The 24,006-nt window shown below is 44.1% G+C and overlaps 1 protein-coding gene and 1 non-coding gene across 4 annotated transcripts in view; both read right to left on the bottom strand.

The window, feature by feature from the left end:
• Positions 1-9,875: 9,875 nt before the first annotated feature.
• The window catches only part of ZNF706 (zinc finger protein 706), a 187,223-nt gene continuing 173,092 nt past the window's right edge, over positions 9,876-24,006 (bottom strand). Inside the window, exons 2-5 of one of the 3 annotated variants that reach the window (XM_049773952.1) lie at positions 17,288-17,343; positions 13,469-13,605; positions 10,945-11,052; positions 9,876-10,192 (exon numbers count right to left, since the gene is read on the bottom strand). In XM_049773952.1, the coding sequence (XP_049629909.1) occupies positions 10,957-11,052; positions 13,469-13,603 (231 nt within the window). In that variant the 5' untranslated portion in view covers positions 13,604-13,605; positions 17,288-17,343 and the 3' untranslated portion in view covers positions 9,876-10,192; positions 10,945-10,956. Of the gene's footprint in view, positions 10,193-10,942; positions 11,053-13,468; positions 13,606-17,287; positions 17,355-24,006 lie in introns of those variants that run through there. The other 2 variants (XM_049773950.1, XM_049773953.1) reach the window with 2 other exon arrangements.
• On the bottom strand, positions 21,096-21,201 carry LOC126010667 (U6 spliceosomal RNA). Its single transcript, XR_007496683.1, has one exon. It is a non-coding gene; the product is annotated as a U6 spliceosomal RNA (small nuclear RNA).

Here is a 24,006-nt window from a genome sequence, read left to right as displayed (position 1 = left end):
AATACACCTGGTAGTTTACCTTATTTTGTTACTCTGGAAACTGACATGCGGAAATATGAAGTAAAAGATCCTAATAAAAAGCAGATCAGAAATAAGATCTGTTCCGGGTCCAGGAACGGCTTTTGACTATATTGTTACTGTATATTTGCTAAGCTGATCTAACATAATACGAATTACTTTGCCTATTTCTTCTTAACCAGCAATTGTCAGGAAGTCAAAAGCACACACTTCATTAGCTCTGAATTGGGAAGGAGGGAGGGAGGGAGGGAAGAAGGGAGGGAGGGAGGGAGGGAGGAAGGAAGGAAGGAAGGAAGGAAGGAAAGGAGGGAGGAGAGAGATATTATGCCTTGCCTACAGGATCTAGACTGAATCCCTCCCTAGTACTGCATGGTCTCCCAGACCTATCCTGCAAATGTACATGTGGTTTACGCTCTGTTTATAAGACTGTGAGGACTTCAAGAAAAGGAGCAGGAAAGAAGCTCAATGGTTGAGTGCATGGCTGTACGTGTGGGGCTCTTGGTCATCCCATTAAAGGCAGAAATGAGTCAAATGTAAAATGAGATTTCCAGGAAGTAATTCAGACACAGCCTATAATCTCACTCCCAGACAAGGCTAGGAGAGGCTTGTCATTACAGTGGCCGGCAGACCCAACACTGTTCAGGTGGGCAAAGGACAGCTCACAAGTCTGAACAGACTGTGGCTAACAAATCTGAGCAAAAAGTTCAAAGGACACTAGAAATAGAAGATACATGCAATTAAGCAAGCTAACAAGCAGATTCACGAAAAAGCCCTTTTTCCAGCCAAGGCAAAACAGACAGCAGTGCTACCTGGTGCCCAGCATCACTTCTGCCTTCCGCCTGTCATGCCATGCTCAGGTTGTGAGGATGCACCATCTGCACCCCAGCGACTCTCTCCCACCAGGGGCTTTAGAGTTATGTGTGTCTGTGTTTGTTTTGGGGCCACACCAGTGGCACTCAAGGGTTATTCCTGGTCTGTGATCAGAAATTACCCCTGGCAGGCTCCAGGGGTACCATAGAAACCATAGGCAACGCTGGGGATTAAACCCGGGTCAGCCATGTGCAAGGCAAATGCCCTACCCGCTATGCTATCGCTCCGGTCCCAGGAGCTTATGAGTTTTGACACCTAATCCAAACAGTGGAAATAATGTCTTTAGCACAGGAAAGAAAAAAGGTTTTAAAAACAAAAACAAATTCATTTTGATCACAAACAAAACAAACCGATAGCATATCTACAGGCATTACCCATAAGTGAACAGAATTCTACCTACAGAGTTTGATAGGAATAAACCCCTGCTTGTTATGATGTTAAATGATATAAAGTACAAAAATCTACCCCCTCCCTAAAAAAAACACTACATAACAACAATATGCATTAACTCAGTACATTTTATGCAGGTGCACAGTTGTGTATGAGACTGTTCACCTACAAATTTCTGTCATGGAGAATTTTAAAAGTTTAGCTCAACTAGTCTTTAAACTTCTGCCATTTAAAAAGATGTATGTGTAAAAAAAAAAAGATGTGTAAAAATTTTTTCTGAGTAACAACCAGAAACAAGGCTCAGGAAACAAGGTGGTGTGCTGGAGACCAATCCTGAAGCTCCTGCATGCAACACATAAGCTCAGCTGTTGAGCTTCTCAACAGTCTTTTGAAAACCAGTGAAAGGGCCAGAGAGACAGTATCGTGGGTAGGGCACCTGTTTTGAACACAGTTAATCTGGGTTCAATGTCAACATCCCATACATTCCCTAGCCCTGGCAGAAATAATTCCTGAGTGCACAGACAGGTGTAAGCCCCAAGGATACCATGTGTGGCTCAAAACACAAACTAAATAAATAAAGTAGTGAGGAACCAGAGTGATAGTACTGTGGCTAGGGTAATTGGCTGACCCCAAGTCTAATCCCTGGCATTACATATAGTCCCCTAGCCTATTAAGAGTAAACCATTTGCTCAAGCCAGGAGTAAGTCCAAAGCACTGGCAGGTGTTGCCCCCCCCCCCCCGGCATTAAATAAACAGATAAATATCAAAACGGTGAGACACAGTGCCTCTAGAACACTTAGTATAAGACAAGTAGTACTGAATGGAACTCTCAGGGCCCCAGCAGTACTAATGGATCAGAGCACAGCAAAACTCTTCACTCGCCAAGTGGCATTCAGAATGACCTTAAGAGCCAAAAACTCAACCAGATAGTATACACTATATACTATAGTGATTTCTTTCTTTTCTTTTTTCTTTTTTTGATTTTTGGGTCACACCTGGCAACACTCAGGGGTTACTCCTGGCAGGCTTGGGGACCCATATGGGATGCCAGGATTCAAACCACCCTTCTTCCACATGCAAGGCAAACACCCTACCTCCATGTTATCTCTCTGACCCCAGTGGTTATTATTTTTTTAAATCACCCTCCTGCCCTTTTCATAGGCCCTTGAGACATGGATTACTCTGTTTTACCACATATTTCTGCCTTTTTCTACAAAACTAAGAAGAAAGGAAAAGAGAAAGGCTGGGGCCAGAAGCGAAGTGGTCTCAGATGCATTGGTGGGGAAAAAATAAGGACAGAACTAAATATTCAAGCCAAAGTCGATGACAATAGAATCAAGAGACCTAAACTAACAATCTAAACTTAAATGGTCTGTTTTGGCAGGTCAGGGGCAAAGGGTTGTGGTATAGAATGTACTCTGGGTTTATTGGTGAAAGAAGATTGACGCTGGTGATGGAATGGCCCTGACTCAATGTATATCTGAAATTAAAATAAAGACTTTGTAGATCATAATGGTTTCAAAAGATAAAAAAAAAAAAAACAGCAAAACCCTTTATCAAAAAACAAACAAACAAACCCTTTACCAATGAGCAGGAGAGATAGCACAGCAGTAGGGCATTTGCCTTGCATGCAGTTGACCCAGGATTGATGGTGGTTTGATTCCCGGCATCCCATATGGTCCCCTGAATCTGCCAGGGGTGATTTCTGAGCGCGGAGCCAGGAGTAACCTGAGCATTGTTGGTTGTGACCCAAAATCCAAAAGAAACCCCCCAAAAAACCCAAAACCTTTTACCAAATAGTAGCCAATGTTCGATGCAAATCTGACTTTGCATTATTCCCCTGCCTGATGCTGAAAGGAGGGAAGTCTTTGTTGTGAGGTGCATACATCACACAATCTGGTTCCATCTCCAAGGGCTCAAAGACTCATTCAAGCGTCATCTGCTCCCACTCTCTCTGTCTCAAAGAGGAGCTCTGTCCTGCCCACATTTGTGCCCGCTTAGCCACCCTCACTGTGACGCCTCCCTTCTCTTACCATCCTCCCCGGAGACCTTCTCTCCCCCATACATCAGTGAACAAGTTACGTGTCTACAAAAACACATCAAGCCCTTCACCACAAAAACCTACTTCATCTCCTGAGATACATTTAAATTTCTAAAGATGAGGGAACTTTGCTGCCTTTGTAAAAAATATCAATTTGACTTCAACAGTTTATAAGGCAACTTCACATATACTGAGGAATATGTTTTGTGGGCTAGAAAGACAGTTCAATAGGTTCCAAGACAAGCTTGTGAATAACCTGGAGTGACCCAAAACCTAAAAAACAAACCAACTTTCACATCCAGGGCCCAGCGCCTACTTTCTGAAGACCACGCCCTGCTGAAAGAAATCAAGGCTCCAGGACAGGACAGAGAAGTGACCAGAAGAGCCAGTTACTGTGAAGACTGACAAATGAGCAATGCTCACCACAGGGGCATGAGAGTCCACTGGGAACCACCAGCACCCACAGCCAAAGGTGGACTCATGAAAATCATAGAATAAACAACTAGCCTCACAAAGAGGGTGAAACCAATATTCCTTACAGAATTCCAACCACACACTAACTCTATCAGACTAGAGGTGGTGCTGGTATGCCTACCTAGTCGTGCAGGATTCAGAAAATGGCAAACAAGGAAAACCCACAGTTCACAAATTCACCCAGAGAAGGCATGTGTGGACACACCCCATCAGAATGCGGCATTTTAAGGGCTGAGTTCAGAGTCGCCTTGAATGTATGAGACCCTGGCTTTATCCTGGCATGACAGCCTTGCTGGTGGCTGCCAGGGGCCCAACACTGGAAGACTGAGCAATCTGAGATACCTATGAACAGGAAGTGCAACATTGTGTTCTGGACAGATTTATGGCAGAGGCCCAGGAGACAATCTGGGGGCTGCCAGGGCCTGGCATTTCTGACAGACATACATACAACCAGGGCAAAGGGGCATAAGAATCCTGTTAGGGGCTGGAGAGATAGCACAGTGGCGTTTGCCTTGCAAGTAGCCGATCCAGAACCTAAGGTGGTTGGTTTGAATCCCGGCGTCCCATATGGTCCCCTGTGCCTAACAGGAGCTATTTCTGAGCAGATAGCCAGGAGTAACCCCTGAGCACTGCTGGGTGTGGCCCAAAAACCAAAAACCAAAAAAAAAAAAAAAAAAAAAGAATCCTATTAGGAAGGAGCCTTGGTCTTCAAAGCATTCCACATAAAAGAAATGATAAAAGGGCCATTTTGGAGGTGGGAAGCGCCCTCTATGGGAATGGACATGCTGGCCCAAATGTTAAGACTGGCAGAAGCCTGGCAGTCACTAGTTCTTCCTTCATCCCTCACTCTAGCTGCTTGCCTCTGGGTCCAGCAAAAAGATCAGAAATAAAAGTATGGGATTATAAAATATAAGCAAATGAAGGCATCCCAAAGTGTGGGAATGTAGTTAATTTAGTCACATACTGAATTGCAAATGGAAAAAAAAGTTACTATAAAATTATATCGTCTTGAGGCCGGAGAGATAGCACAGCGGTAAGGTGTTTGCCTTGCAAGCAGCCAATCCAGGATGGCAGTGGTTCGAATCCTGGCATTCCATATGGTCCCCTGTGCCTACCATGAGTGATTTCTGAACACAGAGCCAGGAGTAAGCCCTGAGCAATGCCAGGTGTGACCCAAAAACCAATAAAAACAAAAACTATGGTCTTTTGAAAGACCAACCTTGCCAGCAACACTGCCAAGTAAGGAATAAAAATTTATGGGTATTCTCCACCATAGGGACTAGAGAGATAGTACAGCCCTGAGCACTGCTAGAGTTGTCCCCCGACCCCCAAGTTCCATTTCAAAAAATGCACCCAGCTGTTTGATGTCAGCTGACATGTATATAAAAGTGATAGTACAACAGGTACGGTGCTTCCCTTGCATGTAGCTGACCCAGATTTGGTTCCTGGCACTCCATATAGTCCTAGAGTCCCATCTGGAGTAGTCCCTGAATAAAACCAGGAGTAAGCTCTGAGCACCACCAGGTGTCAAGAAGCAAAAAAAAAAAAAAGGAAGAGATATTTGTGATACCTTAATATCTAGCTTTACACACTTGGGACCAAACAGTCTTTGACAAACCAAATGTATGTATGCTTGACATACAGACTCATTTTGAGAAACACTGCTTTGTTATAGAGGAAATGTTACAATGACCAATCTAGTAATAAAAATTAAAACTTTAATAATAAAACAGGGGCCAGAGCGGCGGCGCAGGGTGAAAGGCGTGTCTGTCTTGTGCACGCTAGCCTAGGACAGACCACAGTTCAATCTGCCGGAATCCCATAGGGTCCCCCAAGCCAGGCACGATTTCTGAGTGCATAGCCAGCAGTAACCCCTGAGCATCACAGGGTGTGGCCGAAAAACAAACAAACAACAAAAACCTTTAATAATAAAATAGAATACAAAAAATAAAATAGAATACAAAATACAAGTCTCACTCTGAATCTTATAGTTTTTTTTTTGGGGGGGGAGGGGGGTGTCATACCTGTCAGTGCTCATGGGTTACTTCTAGCTCTGCACTCAGGAATAACTTCTGGCAGGCTCAGAGGACCATATGGGATCCTGGAGATCAACTGAGGTCTACCATGCAAGAAAAATTTCCCACCCTCTGTACTATCGCTCTGCCCAATCCCCCCGCACTGAATCTTGTAAGACAGAATGGTATTGAGAAAATTAGTTATTTTTTGGTTGACAAAATCCAAAGCCATTATTATTATATATGAGATGCTGTATACATTTAAAATTTTAAATCATCATCATAGAACGATTTTAATTGCTTCCTACTGTAGATATATTCAGGTGGACAGAAATAAGTGATCTGGATCTGTCTATAAATGCAAATTTTTTGTTTGTTTGTTTGTTTTTGGCCACACCCGGCGGTACTCAGGGGTTACTCCTGGCTGTCTGCTCAGAAATAGCTCCTGGCAGGCACGGGGGACCACATGGGACACTGGGATTCGAACCAACCACCTTTGGTCCTGGATCGGCTGCTTGCAAGGCAAACGCCGCTGTGCTATCTCTCCGGGCCCTATAAATGCAAATTTTAATTCTGGAGCCAGACTACGTACAAAAAATTAGAGCTAAAGAATGGTAGTTCTAAAACAAACAAAAGATGCCATTGATATGGTAACCCAGTAAATAGCTTATCCAAAGAACGCTTAAAATAGGAGATATTTTACTACCAGCTTAATATGGCAATACACAATGACGGGGTTCATCTTTATTAATAAAACATCTATTTTTCTCAGTCAAGTAAAAAGATGTTTTATTCAATCTATGCACTGGAAGTACTTAAAGACTTTTCTGAAACTCTTAGTAAGATAAAATTGGGCATGCTGCTAAAATTTCAGAAAGCAGAATCTCAACCCTCTAGTGCTGATATCGTTGCTATACACTCTTAAAAAAAATCAGGCCTAACAACCCAGTATTTCTCTCAATCTGGCAAAAATCATTGGCCCAGATTCAGGTTTTCACTATGGTACTGGTTATAATTTGGACTCTTACAGAAAATGCCTGCCATTAACTTCATTTTAAAAGATACAGTATATTCCACATAAAAAATAAAAATAGTATTGTTGGGGCGGGAGAGATAGCATGGAGTTAAGGCGTTTGCCTTTCATGCAGGAGGTCATCAGTTCGAATCCCAGCGTCCCATATGGTCCCCCCTGCCTGCCAGGAGCAATTCCTGAGCCTGGAGCCAGGAATAACCCCTGAGCACTGCCGGGTGGGATCCAAAAACCACAAAAAAAAAAAAAAAAAAAGTATTGTTTTTGAAACAGTAGTGTTTGCAAATTCTGTCATGTGGCAGACTTGAATCATGTGATACACAGTAATTTCTTTGACAGATATAGTATTTCAAATGTCACTCAACATTATTAACAATTCAACTCAATTAATTGACTTTAGGTTATTTTGGTTATTATCGCTAATGATACTAGGTGATAGTCATTATTTCCTTTCAAACAACTTACACATTCTATATAGCATGCTTCAGAATGACCACCTTTTCCTTTTTTTTGTTTTTTTTTTTTGTTTTTTGGGCCACACCCGGTGGTGCTCAGGGGTTACTCCTGGCTGTCTGCTCAGAAATAGCTCCTGGCAGGCATGGGGGACCATATGGGACACCGGGATTCGAGCCAACCACCTTTGGTCCTGGATCGGCTGCTTGCAAGGCAAACGCCGCTGTGCTATCTCTCCGGGCCCTTTTCCTTTTTTTTTTTTTTTTTTTTTTTAATAAATCTTTTTATAGACCCAGGATAGACAGCAGAGAAGACAATAAAAAATGAAAGAAAGCTCAATACCCTTAAAACTACTGAGTTCTACACTCAAGACAATTTTAAGAAACGAAAAGTTCCAGAAGCAACATAAGGAACTCCAAAGAGGGGTCAGGGAATTAACTCAAAGGATTGAGCACATATTTACATTCAGGAGACAAGGGGGTCCAGGTCCCCAAGCAACAAAAATAAACCAAAAATAAAAATCCCCAAACCAAAAAAAACCTCTAAAAAATATAAAAGAAAGTAGACTACTTTAGTTTTCTTTTCAATATCTTCTTTAATAACACATTACAGCACACAACCGAACCCCCAGCATGTCAGTTAAACATGGGGATGTAGATCCATAAGGAGAATGGAAACAAGCTTAGTTAACCCCATACCCTTTGGCAACTAATGGAATACAGAATACAAATGAATTGATTCTCACTCAGTATGTTTTTGAAGACACCATAACAGCTTTATAACAAATTTTGCTGTGATCTGTTAAAGAATCTTCAAATTTTATGATGCTTAAGACTTACAATAATCTGCCCCTCATAAGACTTAACTCAAGCACAATAAAGAGGATTATATTAACAACCCTCTGGTGAAGCAGAGTTAACATCATCTTCTGTAAGGTTGACGGAACTATTTCCCTATACTGAGATGGTTAAATATGGTGTCTTCAGCTGCTTATAAAAAAAAGGGTTTAAATACAAGAACAAAAGGTTTTATTCTGAATTACAGTCAGTAGAACAAATGGTAAAAAAAACCCAACCAAACCAAAACTTGTGAACTGTTTTAAATGATTTGCTACTAAAGACAAAACATACATAAGCTCAGAGCACTTTTAAAATTTTCAATAGTAATTTAGTCAGAATTCTGCAATACCCACAAGCAACTAGGTGAATTCTAATGTCCTAATAAACAACATCTTGAGAAGTAACAAATATTAAACTTGGAGCCCGGGCAATTAAACACATGGGGGTGGGGGTGGTGAGAGATTAACTCCAGAGCACAAAAAAACAGGAGCTGGTAAGAACTGTCACCACTGAACTGCTTCTGGGAAATATCTGACCTGGAACTTAGTGAAGACAAACAAGGTGAGCAGATATATACAATTACAAAACAAGTGCAGGGATGAGTTATAGCAGAAAGAAGGAATGCATTTGAAATCCACAGGTCAGATTTGTGGCTGTAGGCAATTACCAACAGATATTAATTAAATTGAGTTACAGTAGCTTCACTCAGAAAGTTAATTGTTGACAGAACATCAGATCTCTTTCCTTGCCTCAGAGCCAGAAGAATGTGAATTCTGGTCCATTGGGACACTTTCTAGCCCATACAGAAGCCATACTCAACGCTGACTCTGCTTTTAGGAACCAGAGCAAAATCAACTATGAAAATCAGCTTGTCACTTAAAAAGGGCGAACTCTGGGAATGAACTCAGCCACAAACCATTCCAGTCTTTTGTGAATGAAATTAATAGCCATTCATAAAATTAGCAAATTGTTAATAATTTCCCAAAGAGCCTTCAAAAATTGAGAGTTTTTTGGGGTGTGTGTGTTTTTTTTTTGTTTGTTTGTTTGTTTGGGCTGCACTCGATGATGCTCAGGGGTTACTCCTGGTTATATTCTCAGAAATCGCTCCTGACTTGGGGAACCATATGGGACCCGGATATCAAACCGAGGTCCGTCCTGAGTCAGATGCATGCAAGGCAAACGCCCTACTGCTGCGCTATTGCTCTGACCCCTTCAAAAATTGAGTTTTAATTTCAAATGAAAGAACTTGTAGAATTTAAATTCTGTCTAATTCAAAAAGATACTTTTTACCAAATTACATATGTTCCATCATATCTTATACTAAATGAAGACTTACTGAAAAACTCATTATAGCAGAAACTTAAGAACCTTTCAGAAAGGCTTACTGACAACACAACTGCTTTAGGAATTTGCCGGTCACCTACCGGTTTACCTGACCAGCAGCATAGCCAGGTCCCATAGCAAGTTGCAATATTTCAATCTCAAACACCGAAAACAATGAGAGGGGAAATGACATGATTGCAGTATACTAAGACGGCAGGAATGTCATTTTTCACCTAGATCAGCAGCTGCTATGACAACCGTGTGCACAATTTAATGAATAAATCTGCTCTAGTTTAACTAATGAACCTGCCACTGAGCTGAGAAAGGGAGATAGGAATTGCGCTTGCAATTCTGGCTGATGAATTCATTAGATTTTTATAAGGCAAATAATGTGGAAAATTAGAACAGAATTTCTAGAACCATTTATCCTGTAATGTTGTAAAATCAAAGTACTACTTTATTAAATGAGTTATTTTATACAATATGAACATCAATATAATTACAATTGTAAAAAAATTTTTATAACAAGGATGGACTGATTTTCAGATTTCCAAATCAGAGTCAACTGTACATTTACACAGAATTGTCTTTTGCATGAAGCCCAAAAGGGAACAGCATAAAAATGAGTGTTTCTGTAGCCCCTTTATTTTTGCTGATCAACAGTTTGTTAGAAAAGCAGCTGCAGGTTTGTTACCTAAGGTCTGAGACAGTAGAAGAGTCAAAGGTGTCATGAATTCACCTATAAAACATAAGCAAAAGTTTCAGTGAAATGTAAGGATCACAAAAATGCAACTTAGAAAAAAAATGCAACTTAGGTGCAGTTCAAGTAAGAAAAATAAAACAAAACACAAGCCTAATCTAGCAAGTCAGACTGACTGAATCTTATAAACAGGTTGTTAATGATTTTACTTCTCAAAAGAAAAATGCTCACACAGAGCACTATCACCACGGGGGGGGGGGGGGGGGGGCGCAAGTATCAGGGGAACCCTAATTGCACAGATAAATCAACGACTTCCCAGCAACAACCAACTTTATCCAGGGGATGCCTACGATCTATCTTCTGAATTGCAAAGCACTTGAGTAAATACTTGCAAAAAAGGCATTTGGACCCTGGTACCTATCACTTTTGAGAGCAAGAAACTGAAGTCACTTATTTTTGGTTTGCTTCCTGGGCCATATTCTGATGCTCGGGGCTTATTCCTGGCATCTTATTTTGAAACTACATTAATAACCTACATGAATGAGGAAACATGATAGAATATTACCTTGGAGAGACAATACACGAGGTAATGCATGAGTAACCCTGAGCACTGCTGAGTATGGCCCCAAAACTAACAGGTCTAGGAAAATTAACTTTTAGTAATATAAGGTAAACAACATTAAGTGAAGCAGAGGAACAACAACAACAAAAAAACAAACAAACAACAAAAAAAAACAACAAAACCAAGAGATTATTTTGCTTGTTACATATTACCCAGACATCAAAATTACCTGTAAACAACTTTATGCTTGAACATCAGCCAATTCTGGAGGAAGTGGAGTCTTGGGGTGCTTACTTTCAAAGTGCTGCTTGAAGGTCTTAGGGTCTGGCATTTGTGTCTGATTTTAAAATAGTAGGGGAAAAAAAAAGATTTTATTCACAAGATAAAATTGTATTAACTTTTAAAATCCTAAGCCTGTTCAAGATAGTCAATTACACAAAGCACTTCTAAATTCCCACAACTTAGCTGCTGACATATGAAAAGGCCTCGTAACAAAGGAATTCCTGACATTCTCACACTTCACCCAGGCAGAGGGGTTCAGAAAGTGTCTGCTTATCTGACCAACAGCAAACAATCCCTGATATTTACTATGTGGTGTATGTTATCTGAACTCTCACAGAACCTACCAGCCTCATTTGGCATAAGCTAAAAACTGGAATTGAATTTACACAAGATTTATGCTATTTATTTTTTTGTTTTGGTTTTAGTTACATACACCAATGCTTTTCAGGGGCTCAGTGCTAGGAATCACTCCTGGCAATGCTCAGAGATAGTGCCAGAGATAGAACCCATGCCACTTGCATAAAAAGCAAGCATGTAAGACATTGGACTATCCCTCTAGACCTCAAGACTCATGTTTAAACCAACTACTACTGGTACTTTCCGCTCTCAAATACTACACTAAGAAAGAACTTCCAACCTCAATTTTTTGGGCACTTTCAATAAGATAAAATATAAAGTCAATTTTCATGGTTTTGAAAAACAAAACAAAACAAAAACCCACACTAGGTCTACTCGTTTTGCACCAAGAGTCACTAAAAGGAGTTTTGGAGACGGAACTGAGGATAGCAGCATGCAAGGGTGTTCCTTACCCACTGTACTATCTCCCCCAACCCGTTTTGAAATTAAGTATATAAACTACTCTAGCACTTTATGTCTAAGTATTTATTTAGTAATTTAGTAAAATTGCCTTGCTTAAAACAAAACCTGAAGCTGCCAATTTCACTATTTTGACCATATCAAAGTTCAAAATAAACAAGACATTTGATGCCCAAGAACCTTTCCTCTAAAGAGAATGCTTATGTAGTGAAGCACTTCTGTTTGACCAACAGATGATAACGGTTGTTTCAGGAATCATATCATACCACGATCCCCTCTCACCCACAGCACCGATCATACCGTTATGACTATGGGGGAAAAGTACCTTTTTGAACTGGACCAACACCACCATGTAGCTCTTCCGCTGAAGGCTTGTTCACAAATGTCAAGAGGGTGGTGGTGGTGTTAATTTTAAACAAATAGGCAAGAAAAGAGGCTACTGCTGGAATATTAGTAAGTGCCTGCAAGGCAGTGTGCTCTTGTGTTCTAGCTAACTGAATCTTGACCACCTGTGTTCAGAGCCCAGCTCTCCCGCAGTCTGCTAGTGACCCTGTACCAGTGGCCAATTCCCCATGCCTCCTTTAACCCTCTGGAAAATCAGAATAAAAGTACTTTCTGTCATGGAAGGGAGCCAAAAAGGTAGTACAGAGGTTAAGGCACTTGTTTTGCATGAAGTCTATTCCAAATTCTATCTTTGGCACCCCATATAGTCCTGAGCCCAACTTGGAGCCAAAAGTAATCCCTGAGCACAGCCAGGTGTGATCCAAAAATAAAACAGGGGTCAGAGATATAGCACAGCGGTAGGGCATTTTCCTTGCATTCGGCTGACTTGGGAGGGACCTGGTTCGATTCCCGCCACCCATATGGTTCCCCAGCCTGCCCAGGGGGATTTCTGAGTGCAGAGCCAGGAGTAACTCGCAAGCACTGCTGGGTGTGGCCCAACAACCAATCAATCAATTAATCAATCAATAAATAAAGTGAAAAGAACAAGAAAAACCCAGTTATCGTGACACATGGTAACTACTACCTAGTAGTAGTTAAGATTATCATATAATAAAATACATCTGCTTTTGTGAAAGCCTTCAAAACAAATGTACCCTGCAATAGCTTTGCAAACATCCTCAATTGTTGTGTATGTAAAATCCCCTAAAATATTTACATACACAACACTCAATGACTATTTTAGTGTGCAGGAAGCCAAATGTCCCCAGAACTCTCTTCACCAATCTTAAATATGTAATTCAAAATCGAGACTATAGATCTGATATTTCCAAAGTCTGAATGAACTACCTGCCCTAAGGAAGAAACTTTCATCATCACAAGAAAAGAGATTTTGTTTTGCTACTTTCCCTTGTACTTCAGTGTTGTGTCTGGTTAAAAAAAAAAAAAAAAGAATGAAGATGTACTTCTGCTATTATTTTTAGTGTTAACCCCCAAGGTAGGTTGTTACCTCCTGGAACCTTAGGGCTCCTTCCTGGCAGTACTAGGGGACCCTGAGTGGTGCTGGGAGATTGAACAAGGATAAATGTCTTAACCCTAGTACTATCTCTTGGGCACATGCTTAGAAGGAATAACCTAACCAGCCCTCAATTTACTCTTTCAGGGGGCAGCATTTGTCCCTGATAGTGGCCAGCCAGGGTTTCAGGTCCTCTTACCCTGCAGACAGTGCAGGTATAGATTAAGGCAGCTTTGGCAGCAGCCTTTTGGTCATGTCCTTGTTTCTTCTTCTGTCCAGCTTGCTTTTTGGCATTTTTCTGTTGAGACTGAATCTTCTGTTGTCCACGAGCCATATCTAAAAACAGAAGTCGAAGCATTAGGGTGATGTATTTGCCCTCCTACAGAGGGAAGAAATCTAAGTAGGATGGTTGTAGAGCTGAAGAATTAAGTTTCACAGGAACAAATGGATACTCTTTCAAATTCAGATATAATGACTGCTCAAGGATTAAGTAGTGCCTCACTTTGGAAATCGGTTCTGATCTGCCAACAAGTTTATCTGTGGTACGCAGCCATCAGAAAGCACAGCCTGCGTCCACCAATGAAGTGCAAGGATGCTCAGAGCACCTGTTCCGAGGTCTGGAAACAACCCAAATAACCTATAAATAGGAACACGGATTCACAGCTCTGCTGTTCATACAGAAGGAATAGTACACAGCAAGAAGTCATGACTGTCATACGTCTGGTGGAAGCTTGTGGCTGAGCACTCAAGAAGTCAGATGCATGGGGCTGGAGAGATAGCACAGCAGTAGGGCGTTTGCCTTGCATGCAGACTGATAGTGGTTTGAACCCCAGCATCCTATGTAGTCCCCAGAGCCTGCCAGGAGCGATTTCTGAGCCCAGAGAAAGGAGTAAACCATGTGCGCCGCCGGGTATGACCCCAAAACAAAACAAACAAAAGAAATCATATGCCAAAGAACTAACAACAGCAAGTTCACAACAGACCATACAACTCTGGTTGTGACTGGGCAGGGTGGGCTGGGTAGGAAATTCATGGGGCACTGATGCGTTTGTATAATGGTATAGGTATATGGTCACTTGTAAAAATTCACTGAACTGGGCCCGGAGAGATAGCACAGCAGCGTTTGCCTTGCAAGCAGCCAATCCAGGACCAAAGGTGGTTGGTTCGAATCCCGGTGTCCCACAGGGTCCCCCGTACCTGCCAGGAGCTATTTCTGAGCAGACAGCCAGGAGTAACCCCTGAGCACCGCCGGGTGAGGCCCAAAAAAACAAACTAACTAACTAAAAAATTCACTGAACTGTAAACCTATAAGCCTAAGACTAGCAAACTTTGCTATATTTAATTCTCAATATTCCATCCCAAGAGTCTAGCCTCTCAATCCCAATCAGTTGGTCACAATGCAAGGTACTTTGGTAGTCACTATTGTGATCTAAGATTCTTTTAACTGAGGAGACTAGGAAGGGTCATTTACTACAGAGATGACAGAAGCCAAAGGAAGTATTCTCTTAAATATCAAGGTTGCATAGAAGAACTATGCAGCTGAAAAGTACTTTGTCTCAATGTTTTTAAAATGAAATGTCTTAGCGCGAGCGATAGTACAGCGGGTAGGTTGCTTGCCTCGCATGCTATTGACCTGGGCTCGATCTCCAGCATCCCATTTGGCCCCTGAGCCTGCAAATACTGAGCCAGTCGTAACACCACCTGGTGTGGCCCATAAACAAAAAACCTGTTGTGAGGGGTTACAGCGGGTAGGGTACTTGCCTTGCAAGCAGGTGACCAAGTTTGATCTTAACCATTCTATATAGTCCCCTGAACACCACCAGGAGTAATTCTTGAGTGCAGAGCCAGGAGTAACTCCTGAGCATCACTGGGTATATCCCCCTCCCAAAAAAACAAAACAAAAACAAATCAAAACCACCAGGTCTGAGAGCTTACTTGACAAATAGGATCAATCGCTCTCAGTTCCCAGCTGAGAGAATGAATATGAATTTAAGGGTATGGGACCAGCATAGGTAAGATAAGGCACAGTATGGTGCTGCTTTTTATAATTCAATACTCTAAATAGATTAGAAATAAAGTGTTAGGAAAAAGTTAACTTTTACTTCTCATTAAAATGTGTTTTCTATTATGTAACACAAGTCAAACCCTTTCATAAAAGTCTACAATGAGGTTCAGCTGCATAAATGTTAAAAAACTGAATCCTGGGGCTGGAGACAGTGTAGCAGGCAGTGCACTGACCTTGCAGACAGCCAACTTGGGCTTGATCCCAGACAGCACATATGGTCCCCCAAGTCTAACTGCATGATTCCTGAATGCAAAGCCAGGAGTAAACCCTGAGCAACACCGGGTGTGGCTCCAAAATAAAAAACAACAGCAAAAAGAGATAAAACCACCTGAACTCTACATACTTTGGTAAGAGCTATAATTAAATGCTAAACTTTGAAACTGTTGCAGATCATGAACATAAAATTACATTCCATTACCAGAAAAGAATGCGTGCCTTTTCTGTGGATACCCTAACTAGGTTTAAGGATATAAAGTAAAAAAATATTTCATAGGAAAACCAGAAAGTCTCCGTAAAAGAAGAGGGAACTGACTACATATAGAAAAGGATAGATGCTTCTCCCGGGAAGCAGCCAGCTGAATGTGTGAAGAAATCACAAAACAAAAAGAGTTCAAGAACTCTCGTTCTAAATAATGGAAAATACTACCATATGTATTGGTTCTTGAAAGCTCAAGTTCCATTTTTTCAAACTAAATTCTTACAAAACCCAAACCATTAAATACACCAATGTTAGAGCAGTTTACAAACTTCTTCCCCTGTAAACAGATCTGGATACTTCCCGGTCTGTCCCATTTGGAAGCCGTCTGGGGCATTCTTATGTGTCTCAGCAGCCCTTATCTTTTTTTCCTGTCTCTGTCTTCCCATCAACCTCTCAAGTTACGGTATGCAAATACACTCATTTTGTGGGTAACCTCGTTTTAGATTTAAAAAAAAAGAGGGGGCCAGGCCACTGACTCCACAAGTTTCTTTTGAAATGACTGATGGTGGCCTAGGAGCTGTGCAAAGATAGCCTTACCGTCTTGCTCGGGAGCCCCTCTTTTTTGACTTGGGCATCGAGGACACAACCAAGAAGGGAACACTGCACGAACCCTAAAGTTAACCCCTGAACTCACCGCCAAGAGGAACGACTGACTGCGACAACAACAACAAAATACTCCAACTTTTACCCAACGAGGTGGCGGCTTGCTCAGAAGACAACTTGACAGCGGGCTCAAGAGCCAGTCCTGTCAAAGCCTGTGTGTGATTTTGCGTGTGTGTGAGTTTGCAAAGCCCCCCCCTTGGCCCCCCAACATCTGGCCCCCTCGACGCCCCCTCCATCCTCCACCCCGCGGATTTCCTTTCTGAAAGCTTTACCCAGCGAGGTGGCGGCTTGCTCAGAAGACAACTTGACAGCGGGCTCAAGAGTCAGTCCTGTCAAAAAGCCTGTGTGTGAGTTTGCAAAGCCCCCGCCCGGCCCCCCAACATCTGGCACCCTCCACCCCGCGGATTTCCTTTCTGAAAGCAGAACTGCAACCCCAAACCCTACCACCGACAGCCGGTCCCCCCAACCGCCTGCTTTCGGGGGGCCCCCTGGAGCCCTGAAGAGCCTCGACAGACAGACAGCTGGGGTCTTGGGCACATTTTGGGGGGGATCCACGCCTTTCGCCCGCTTCGCTTCTGCAGGGCAGTTGGGAGGGGGTGGGCTGCTTCTCTGCGGTGCTGATCGCCCCCCGTCCCCACAAGACGGGCTGCCCCGGAGGGAGCCCCAGAAACGAGACGGGAGGCTCATCAGACGGGCAGAGATCTGGGCGCGGGCGGAAGGAAGGAAACAAGCAAGCGGCGGGAGGAAGGCCGACGGCAGCCGGGCAGGGCCAGACTGCGCCGGATCGGGCCGGATCGGGCCGGTTTGGGCCGGGCCAGGCCGGCAGCGGCGCAGGAGCAAGCCCGCGGCCTCCACCTCCCGGGCTCGCTCACCCGGGCCGGGCAGTCCCGCGTCGTCGGCAGGGACAGCAGGGGCAGCGCGGTCGCCCAGGGGGGCGGCGGCTCCTCAGGGACACGGAGGGACACGGACGGAGACAGACGGAGACGGAGAGAGAAAGCGGGAGCACAACAGCCGCGCCGCGCGCGCCCGCCGCCACCGCCGCCGCCGCCGCCGACTCAGCCGGACGAGATGCCGTTCCGTTCCGTTCCGCTCCGCTACCGCGCACGCGCACGCCGCGCCGCCCGCCCCCTCACTTCCGGCGCCCGCTCCGCTTCCGGTGGCGCGGGCCAATCGCGGCGCGGCGCTGTTACATAAGCGCGGCGGGGCGGGGCGGGGCCTGGAGGGGCGTGGCCTAGAGGGGCGGGCGGGGCCGGAGCCGCTTCAGTTCCGGAGCTCGCGGAGGGAAGGAAGGACGTCGGTCGCTGGGAGCGCTGGCTAAGGCCGAGGGCGTGACCTCGGGCCTGGCGGGCGGGCCTCGGGGGCGGCGTCGCCCCTCAGGGGAACCAGCCGCCCGCCTGAGAACTGCGCCGGCCCTCGGGGAGGACGGGGGCGGAGGGGAGCGACTGGTGGGGTCCGAAATCGGGGGGCGTCGCCGGGTGGGACCCCAACCCCCGACCCGCATTGGCCCCTTTGTTCCCTCGGGGCCTCGCTGCTCCCCGGTGGTTCCGACCTGCTCACACACACACAGACACACACACACACACACACACACACACACACACACACACACACACACACACCCCAACATGCCTTGGTTGGGGTGGTTTTTAAACTCCCCCCCACACCCCAATAAGCCTTCATTGGGGTGGGTTTCAACCCCCACCAACATGCCTTGGTTGGGGTGGTTTTTAAACCCCCCACACACACCCCAATAAGCCTTAATTGGGGTGGGTTTTAACCCCCCACCAACATGCTTGGTTGGGGTGGTTTTTAAAAAACCCCACATACCCCCAATAAGCCTTAATTGGGGGTGGGTTTTAACCCCCACCAACATGCTTGGTTGGGGTGGTTTTTAAAAAACCCCACATACCCCCAATAAGCCTTTATTGGGGTGGGTTTTAACCCCCCCCCCCCCACACCAACATGCTTGGTTGGGTGGTTTTTAAACGGAATGAATGACTAGGAGAAAAGAAGGTTGAGGTCTGGTTTTGGACGGTGTCGCCCGATCCTTTGTCTACCCTTCCAGACTGCCCACTTTGGCTCCCAGACTGGACCTATTGGACGCACAGGGATTCGATGGAGACAGGGCAGGCGAGCCTGCGAGTGCCCCTTGCGTTTGGGTGGCGAGCTGAGCCGAGCTGTGACCTTGATCGTCCAGCCCTCCCTGCCTCTTTGTCCTAGAGACTGTTCAGTTTTGCAAATATTGCCCCCTTAGCTCTAGCAGAAACTCCCTTTTGCTTACCAAATGGTCAATGCCTGGCAGTATGTGTGTGAAACCCTGAGTAGTTAGTTGGTCGGTCGCTGAATGAAATGGAGACTAGGTGAATGGACATGATGTGTCTATGGAAAACAGGGCTTTCTTATACAGAACGCAAAGCTACATCTTGATGGTTAGTACTTCACCATCACCATAAAAATGGTGTGACTAGGACCTAGAGACTGGAACCTTGAAGAGCTGCGTTTGCCACAAATGCACACTTAAGAATGAAGAAAAGACAGAGCTGAGACCTGGGTGATTTCTGTTGCGCAGCAGGTTTTCTGTGTAGTATTTGTCACTGTCCCCAAAGCACAGCTAGAATATGCATTCCTGTTGGTGGTTCGGAAATATTTTCTTCCTCTGCATCCCTGGTCTCTTGAGAAAATAGCACCCCATCTGCAGCTGCGACAATGGGAAAGTTTACCAAATAGATTGGGGGCATGTGTGTGTGTGTGTGTGTGTGTGTGTGTGTGTGTGTGTGTGTGTGTGTGTTTAAAATCATTACTGATTGAGAACCACTTCCTAGATCTGGCTTCCCTTGCTTAAATTTGGCTTACCATGGGCTCAGCTGAAAAACATGGCAGCAGTTGAAAGTTTCTGAATGGGCAACACGGGAAATGAATTCTCTCTTTGTCTCACACACACACAGTTGGCCCTGCTGCCTGATGGATTTCCTCAGGTGAAAAAGGGTCACAAGTGAGAGACGTTTAAAAAGCCTTGATTTATTCAAGGCTTAGAACCTTTGACATTATGAGGGAAATTCCAGGAATGGGGAGGTCCCACACCTGAAGTGGCAGTCTGGTGCCACTTATGTAGAAATGGGGCGCCACAAGGCACAGGAAGTGCTTCGGGGGCTCCTTAAATGCCTGGTGGCTTGAACTGTGAATTTCACCAGTACTTCTCTCAACTGCCTGTAGTTCCGGAGTGGAAATATCTAGCCCACAGACCCCTGAAATCCCATGGTCTGGCCCTGGTACCATATGACTAAAGAGATGCGTCTCAGATAAATCTATGTTATAAATATCTAAATGGCAGCAAAATAGGTTGCTCAGCCCCACTCTAGCTAGGTTAATAGCTATAGGCACACACCTATTTTTCGATTCCAAATCACATTCAGATGGAATTACCTCTGGGATGATTTAGATCCAGGCCGGATTGTTCAGGGGAGGACATGCTGTTGGTTCATTGCTTCTGCGAGAGGCAGCAATGATTCTGAAGCACCTCCTCCAATTGATACGTAGTGCGTAGGATAATATTTTTATGGAGTAAAGAGCTCTGGGGAGGGATTTTTCACCTTTAGCTCTTAGCAGCTTATTGTAACAAAATTCCTTGTAAGTATATATTAGACAAATGTATATAAAAATACATGTTTATGTATTTGCTTGTATATAAATTCATTGGAGATAAGGGGATTATTTCTCCTATGACAGATCTAGTAATGATGTTACATTGTTACAGTGCTCACTCTCTACCAAGCACTATGACATGATTTTACGCATTTGAATTCGTTGACTCAACAATGCTTAGGTAATGAAGGTTCAGAATAGTTAAGTCAGTTGCTGAAAATACATATTTGGTGAGTGACAGCACTAAGATCTGGCCCTGGTGTCAGGTGCCAGAAGCTGGGTCACTATTCTATCTTATAAGTCTGGGTTCTAGAGTTCTTTTCTTGCCTGGGTACTGTACATTGAACATAGCCCCTGGCCTAGTGTGAATCCAAGACATTTTTATTGAATGACTTTACAATCTGTCACAACTGGGTTGGGAGTCCTCCTTAATACTCAGAGCCTGTCTTCCTACCCTTAGTGCCTCACTTATTGGCTTTTCCATCTTCCACGGACTGTACTTCTTGACATCCCAGCTTGGTTCTTGTTAAGCAACATCTAGCTTAGTGCCCAGCAATCAAGTGGACAGCGAACAAGTAACTAGGCATGGATTAAGTCAAAGTTGGTGGATTATAAGGGAAGTGATGAATCTCAAGAAGTGTTTGAAAACAAGGACTCTTGTGATTACTTAAAGAGGGTGGCACATTCACCTCCATTTTTGAAATCCCTCCTACAAGCAATGGCAGTTGAAAAGAAGATATACTCAAAGATAAACAGCAGGAACTACCAGGAAGAATAAGGAAGCCACACAGTACATAAGTTAAGTGGTAACAGAGAAGAGGGTTTTAGATGGAGTCAGTTGGTTACTGTACTGAAAATAGGGTGTAAGTGATTCGAGCTAAATGTTGAGACATGCTCTCCACCTCCATCAGAAGACTGGGAAGGTTTTCTCAGGGAAAGGGAGGGGGGAACCAATAGAAGTACCTCAATATGTGATCTCAGAGTGAGATGGCAAAGCCAATTCATGGTGGTACACACAATTCTTTTTTCTTTCTTTTTTAAAATATGGAATGCTTCACGAATTTGCTTGTCATCCTTGTGCAGGGCCATGCTAATCTTCTCTGTATCATTCCAATTTTAGTATTTGCGCCGCCGAAGCAAGCACAAGGCACAACACTAATGAGTCCACTTGAAAAGTTATACCAGGCTGTACTACCTACCAGATAGTGGGGAAGTCACTTATCTTGCATGTGGCTGACCTGGACTTGGTCCTTGCCTTCACTTAGGTCCCCTGGCCCCTGACAGAAGTGTTTCCTGGGTTCCAAGTCAGGAGTAAGCCCTGAAAACTGTCAAGTATGTTTTAACAACCAGCGTCTCCTCCAAGGAAGAAATGTTCTACCCAGAGACCCAAATCTCTCATATTTTGTGCCCCAATCTGACTTTTTTTTTTTTTTTTTTTTTTTGGTTTTTGGGCCACACCCGGCGGTGCTCAGGGGTTACTCCTGGCTGTCTGCTCAGAAATAGCTCCTGGCAGGCACGGGGGGGGGGGGGGGGGGACGACGACCATATGGGACACCAGGATTCGAACCAACCACCTTTGATCCTGGATCGGCTGCTTGCAAGGCAAACGCCGCTGTGCTATCTCTCCGGGCCCCCAATCTGACATTTGAATAGAGTCAAGGGTAAGTAAACTCTGAGGAAACCTCTTTAATAATATACAGTGACCACCCCTCACCCCGATAGAAAAAGGGAAAAAGCAAAAGGCAACTTGAGGAAAAACTTGCTGGTTAAAAAGAAATTCTATAGATTCGTGAGAGAGACACCTCAGAGAGACATTTGGTACTTGAAGAAATGCCTTCAGAGTGCTCAGGGAGCTCCTTCCTGGTGTGCCAAGTTCTCAAGTGAAAAGTTGAGTAAAGGTGATGTCAATCGAACTAGATATCAAACTATTACCTCTTGATGGGCTTGCTTCCAAAGCCTGTGGGACAGTGCATGCCACCAGTACAATGAAGCTGTAAATCTGGGAGAAAGGATGTTCACCCAAGAGAGGGGCAAAGCAAGTGTGCAGAAGAGAATATCTCAGATGCAGCCTCCAGAATCCTGAAGACTGGCCAATGCAGCGGAAGAAATGTCAGTGGGTGAAATCCACAGACAACCTCGTGAGAGATTGCCCTAGAGATGTCCCAAGTTGGATTCATAACATTGAAGGGGAATATAGGTGGGAAACCTAAGAGGAGGAACCAAGGATTGATTATTGAGAAGATGAAAAATTGTGCCCTAAAGATAAATCAATCAGTGCAAATTGTGGTTTCCCCATTTACAAAGTGAAGAAGTTAGAGACCTGGATTGCATCACAATTTTATCTACAAACAGGATTGAGAGATTGGAGGAGTGAAATCTGTATGCTATGGGGACCCTGTTGAGGAAGAGCTGACCAGCAGCCAGATTCTCATCCACCACAAGGGGGTGTCCAGAGAAAGTGCCTAAAACTGGGAGGGAGAGGCTACTTTCAAGACAGTAGCATAAAATTTTGATCAATACCAAAAGAGTTTTATATTAAGACCCAAAGAATAGACTTAAGAGTCCTAAGAAGCTGTATCTGAAAAGAGAAATTTATGCTGGGAAGAAGAGGCTGGTTTTCATAACTAGCCTTATAATAGTGGAGTTAATGAAATTAGGGCTGAAGATGGTACAGGGTTAAGGAGCTTGCCTTGCATGTGACTGACCCTAGTTCCATCCCTGGCACTTTGTGGTTTCCTCCAAACACTGCAAGAGTAATCTCTGAGCACCACCAGTGTGTTCTTAAATCCCCACCCCCACACCACCAAAGAAACCAACAAAATTATTTCCTCCCAATTATTTGCTCTCTGTGTCAATCTGCCATTGTCTGTGTCCCTCCAGGGCCCCTAGGCTTCTGAAGTTGGCTGTGTGGATCTAGTCCTAGGTGCTAAAAGTGCAGGATCAGACTGCTGGAGAGCCTCTACTTTTTGGTCCAGGTAAGGCCGTGTCTCAGGCCCCACCATGTAGGCCTTTATCATCAGCTATGCAGGCAACTCATCATCCTCCAGTAGGGATTTGCGAAGTATCTTTTAAAGGAGCACTTCCTTTCAACCCCAACATTATCTGCATCCAAAAGACAGGAAGGACTCTGCAATGTCTGCTGCAGGAAGCCTCACAGAGGCCCTCATCACAGCTACTCCTAACTTCCTACAGGGATATTTGGGTTCAGGAGAAGGACCTTACCCAGCAGTGCTCAGGAGGTCAGGCTAGTGGCTCAGTGTTAGGGACCAAGGATGCAGTGCAGAACTGAGAGCTATGGACTGGGCTATGACTCAGAGGTGTTGGGGGTTTCCAAGGTTATGTATATCCTGTGATATGGGGAGAAGGCGCGTCATATGTCATAACAGGGTGTGGATCCCAGGGCTTCACACAGGCAGGGCTTCTTGCTGACCCCCACCCTTGTTTGCTAAACTTCCTATAAAGGCACCATAAAATATCATCCTCAGGGCTAAAGAGATAGTACAGAGCTAGGCACTTGCCTTAAATATGTCTATATGTTCCTCTGACATCTGCCAGATGTCATTCCTGAGTACCACCAAGTATGGTCCAAATAAATATACAAAACCCAAAACTCATCTATATGGAACTTTGAAATCACAACTGCCTACTGCCTACTGCTTACAATTACAATAAAAATGAAATTTGTGTAGCCCTTAGTGAGGAGGACTGTAGTTGAGAGATGTGTGGAAAATTGCCAAACCAATGGAAAAAGATGATTCAATGGTATCCATCATGGTTTTAATTACATCTTACAATTTTGATTTTTAGTATTTTAAAAAATGTCTTGAGGGCCCAATGAGCCCCTAGGAAAGACTGTGCCTCAAGACTAGTTCATTCTGAAAGGTAATATCAGCTCACTCTGGGGGAATTTCTCTCTTTTAATTTCTTATTTATTGAGTCATCACAACAT

This window comes from Suncus etruscus, chromosome 5, assembly GCF_024139225.1.
Source record: "Suncus etruscus isolate mSunEtr1 chromosome 5, mSunEtr1.pri.cur, whole genome shotgun sequence".
NCBI lineage: Eukaryota > Metazoa > Chordata > Mammalia > Eulipotyphla > Soricidae > Suncus > Suncus etruscus.
This window is presented reverse-complemented; position numbering and strand designations above follow the sequence as displayed.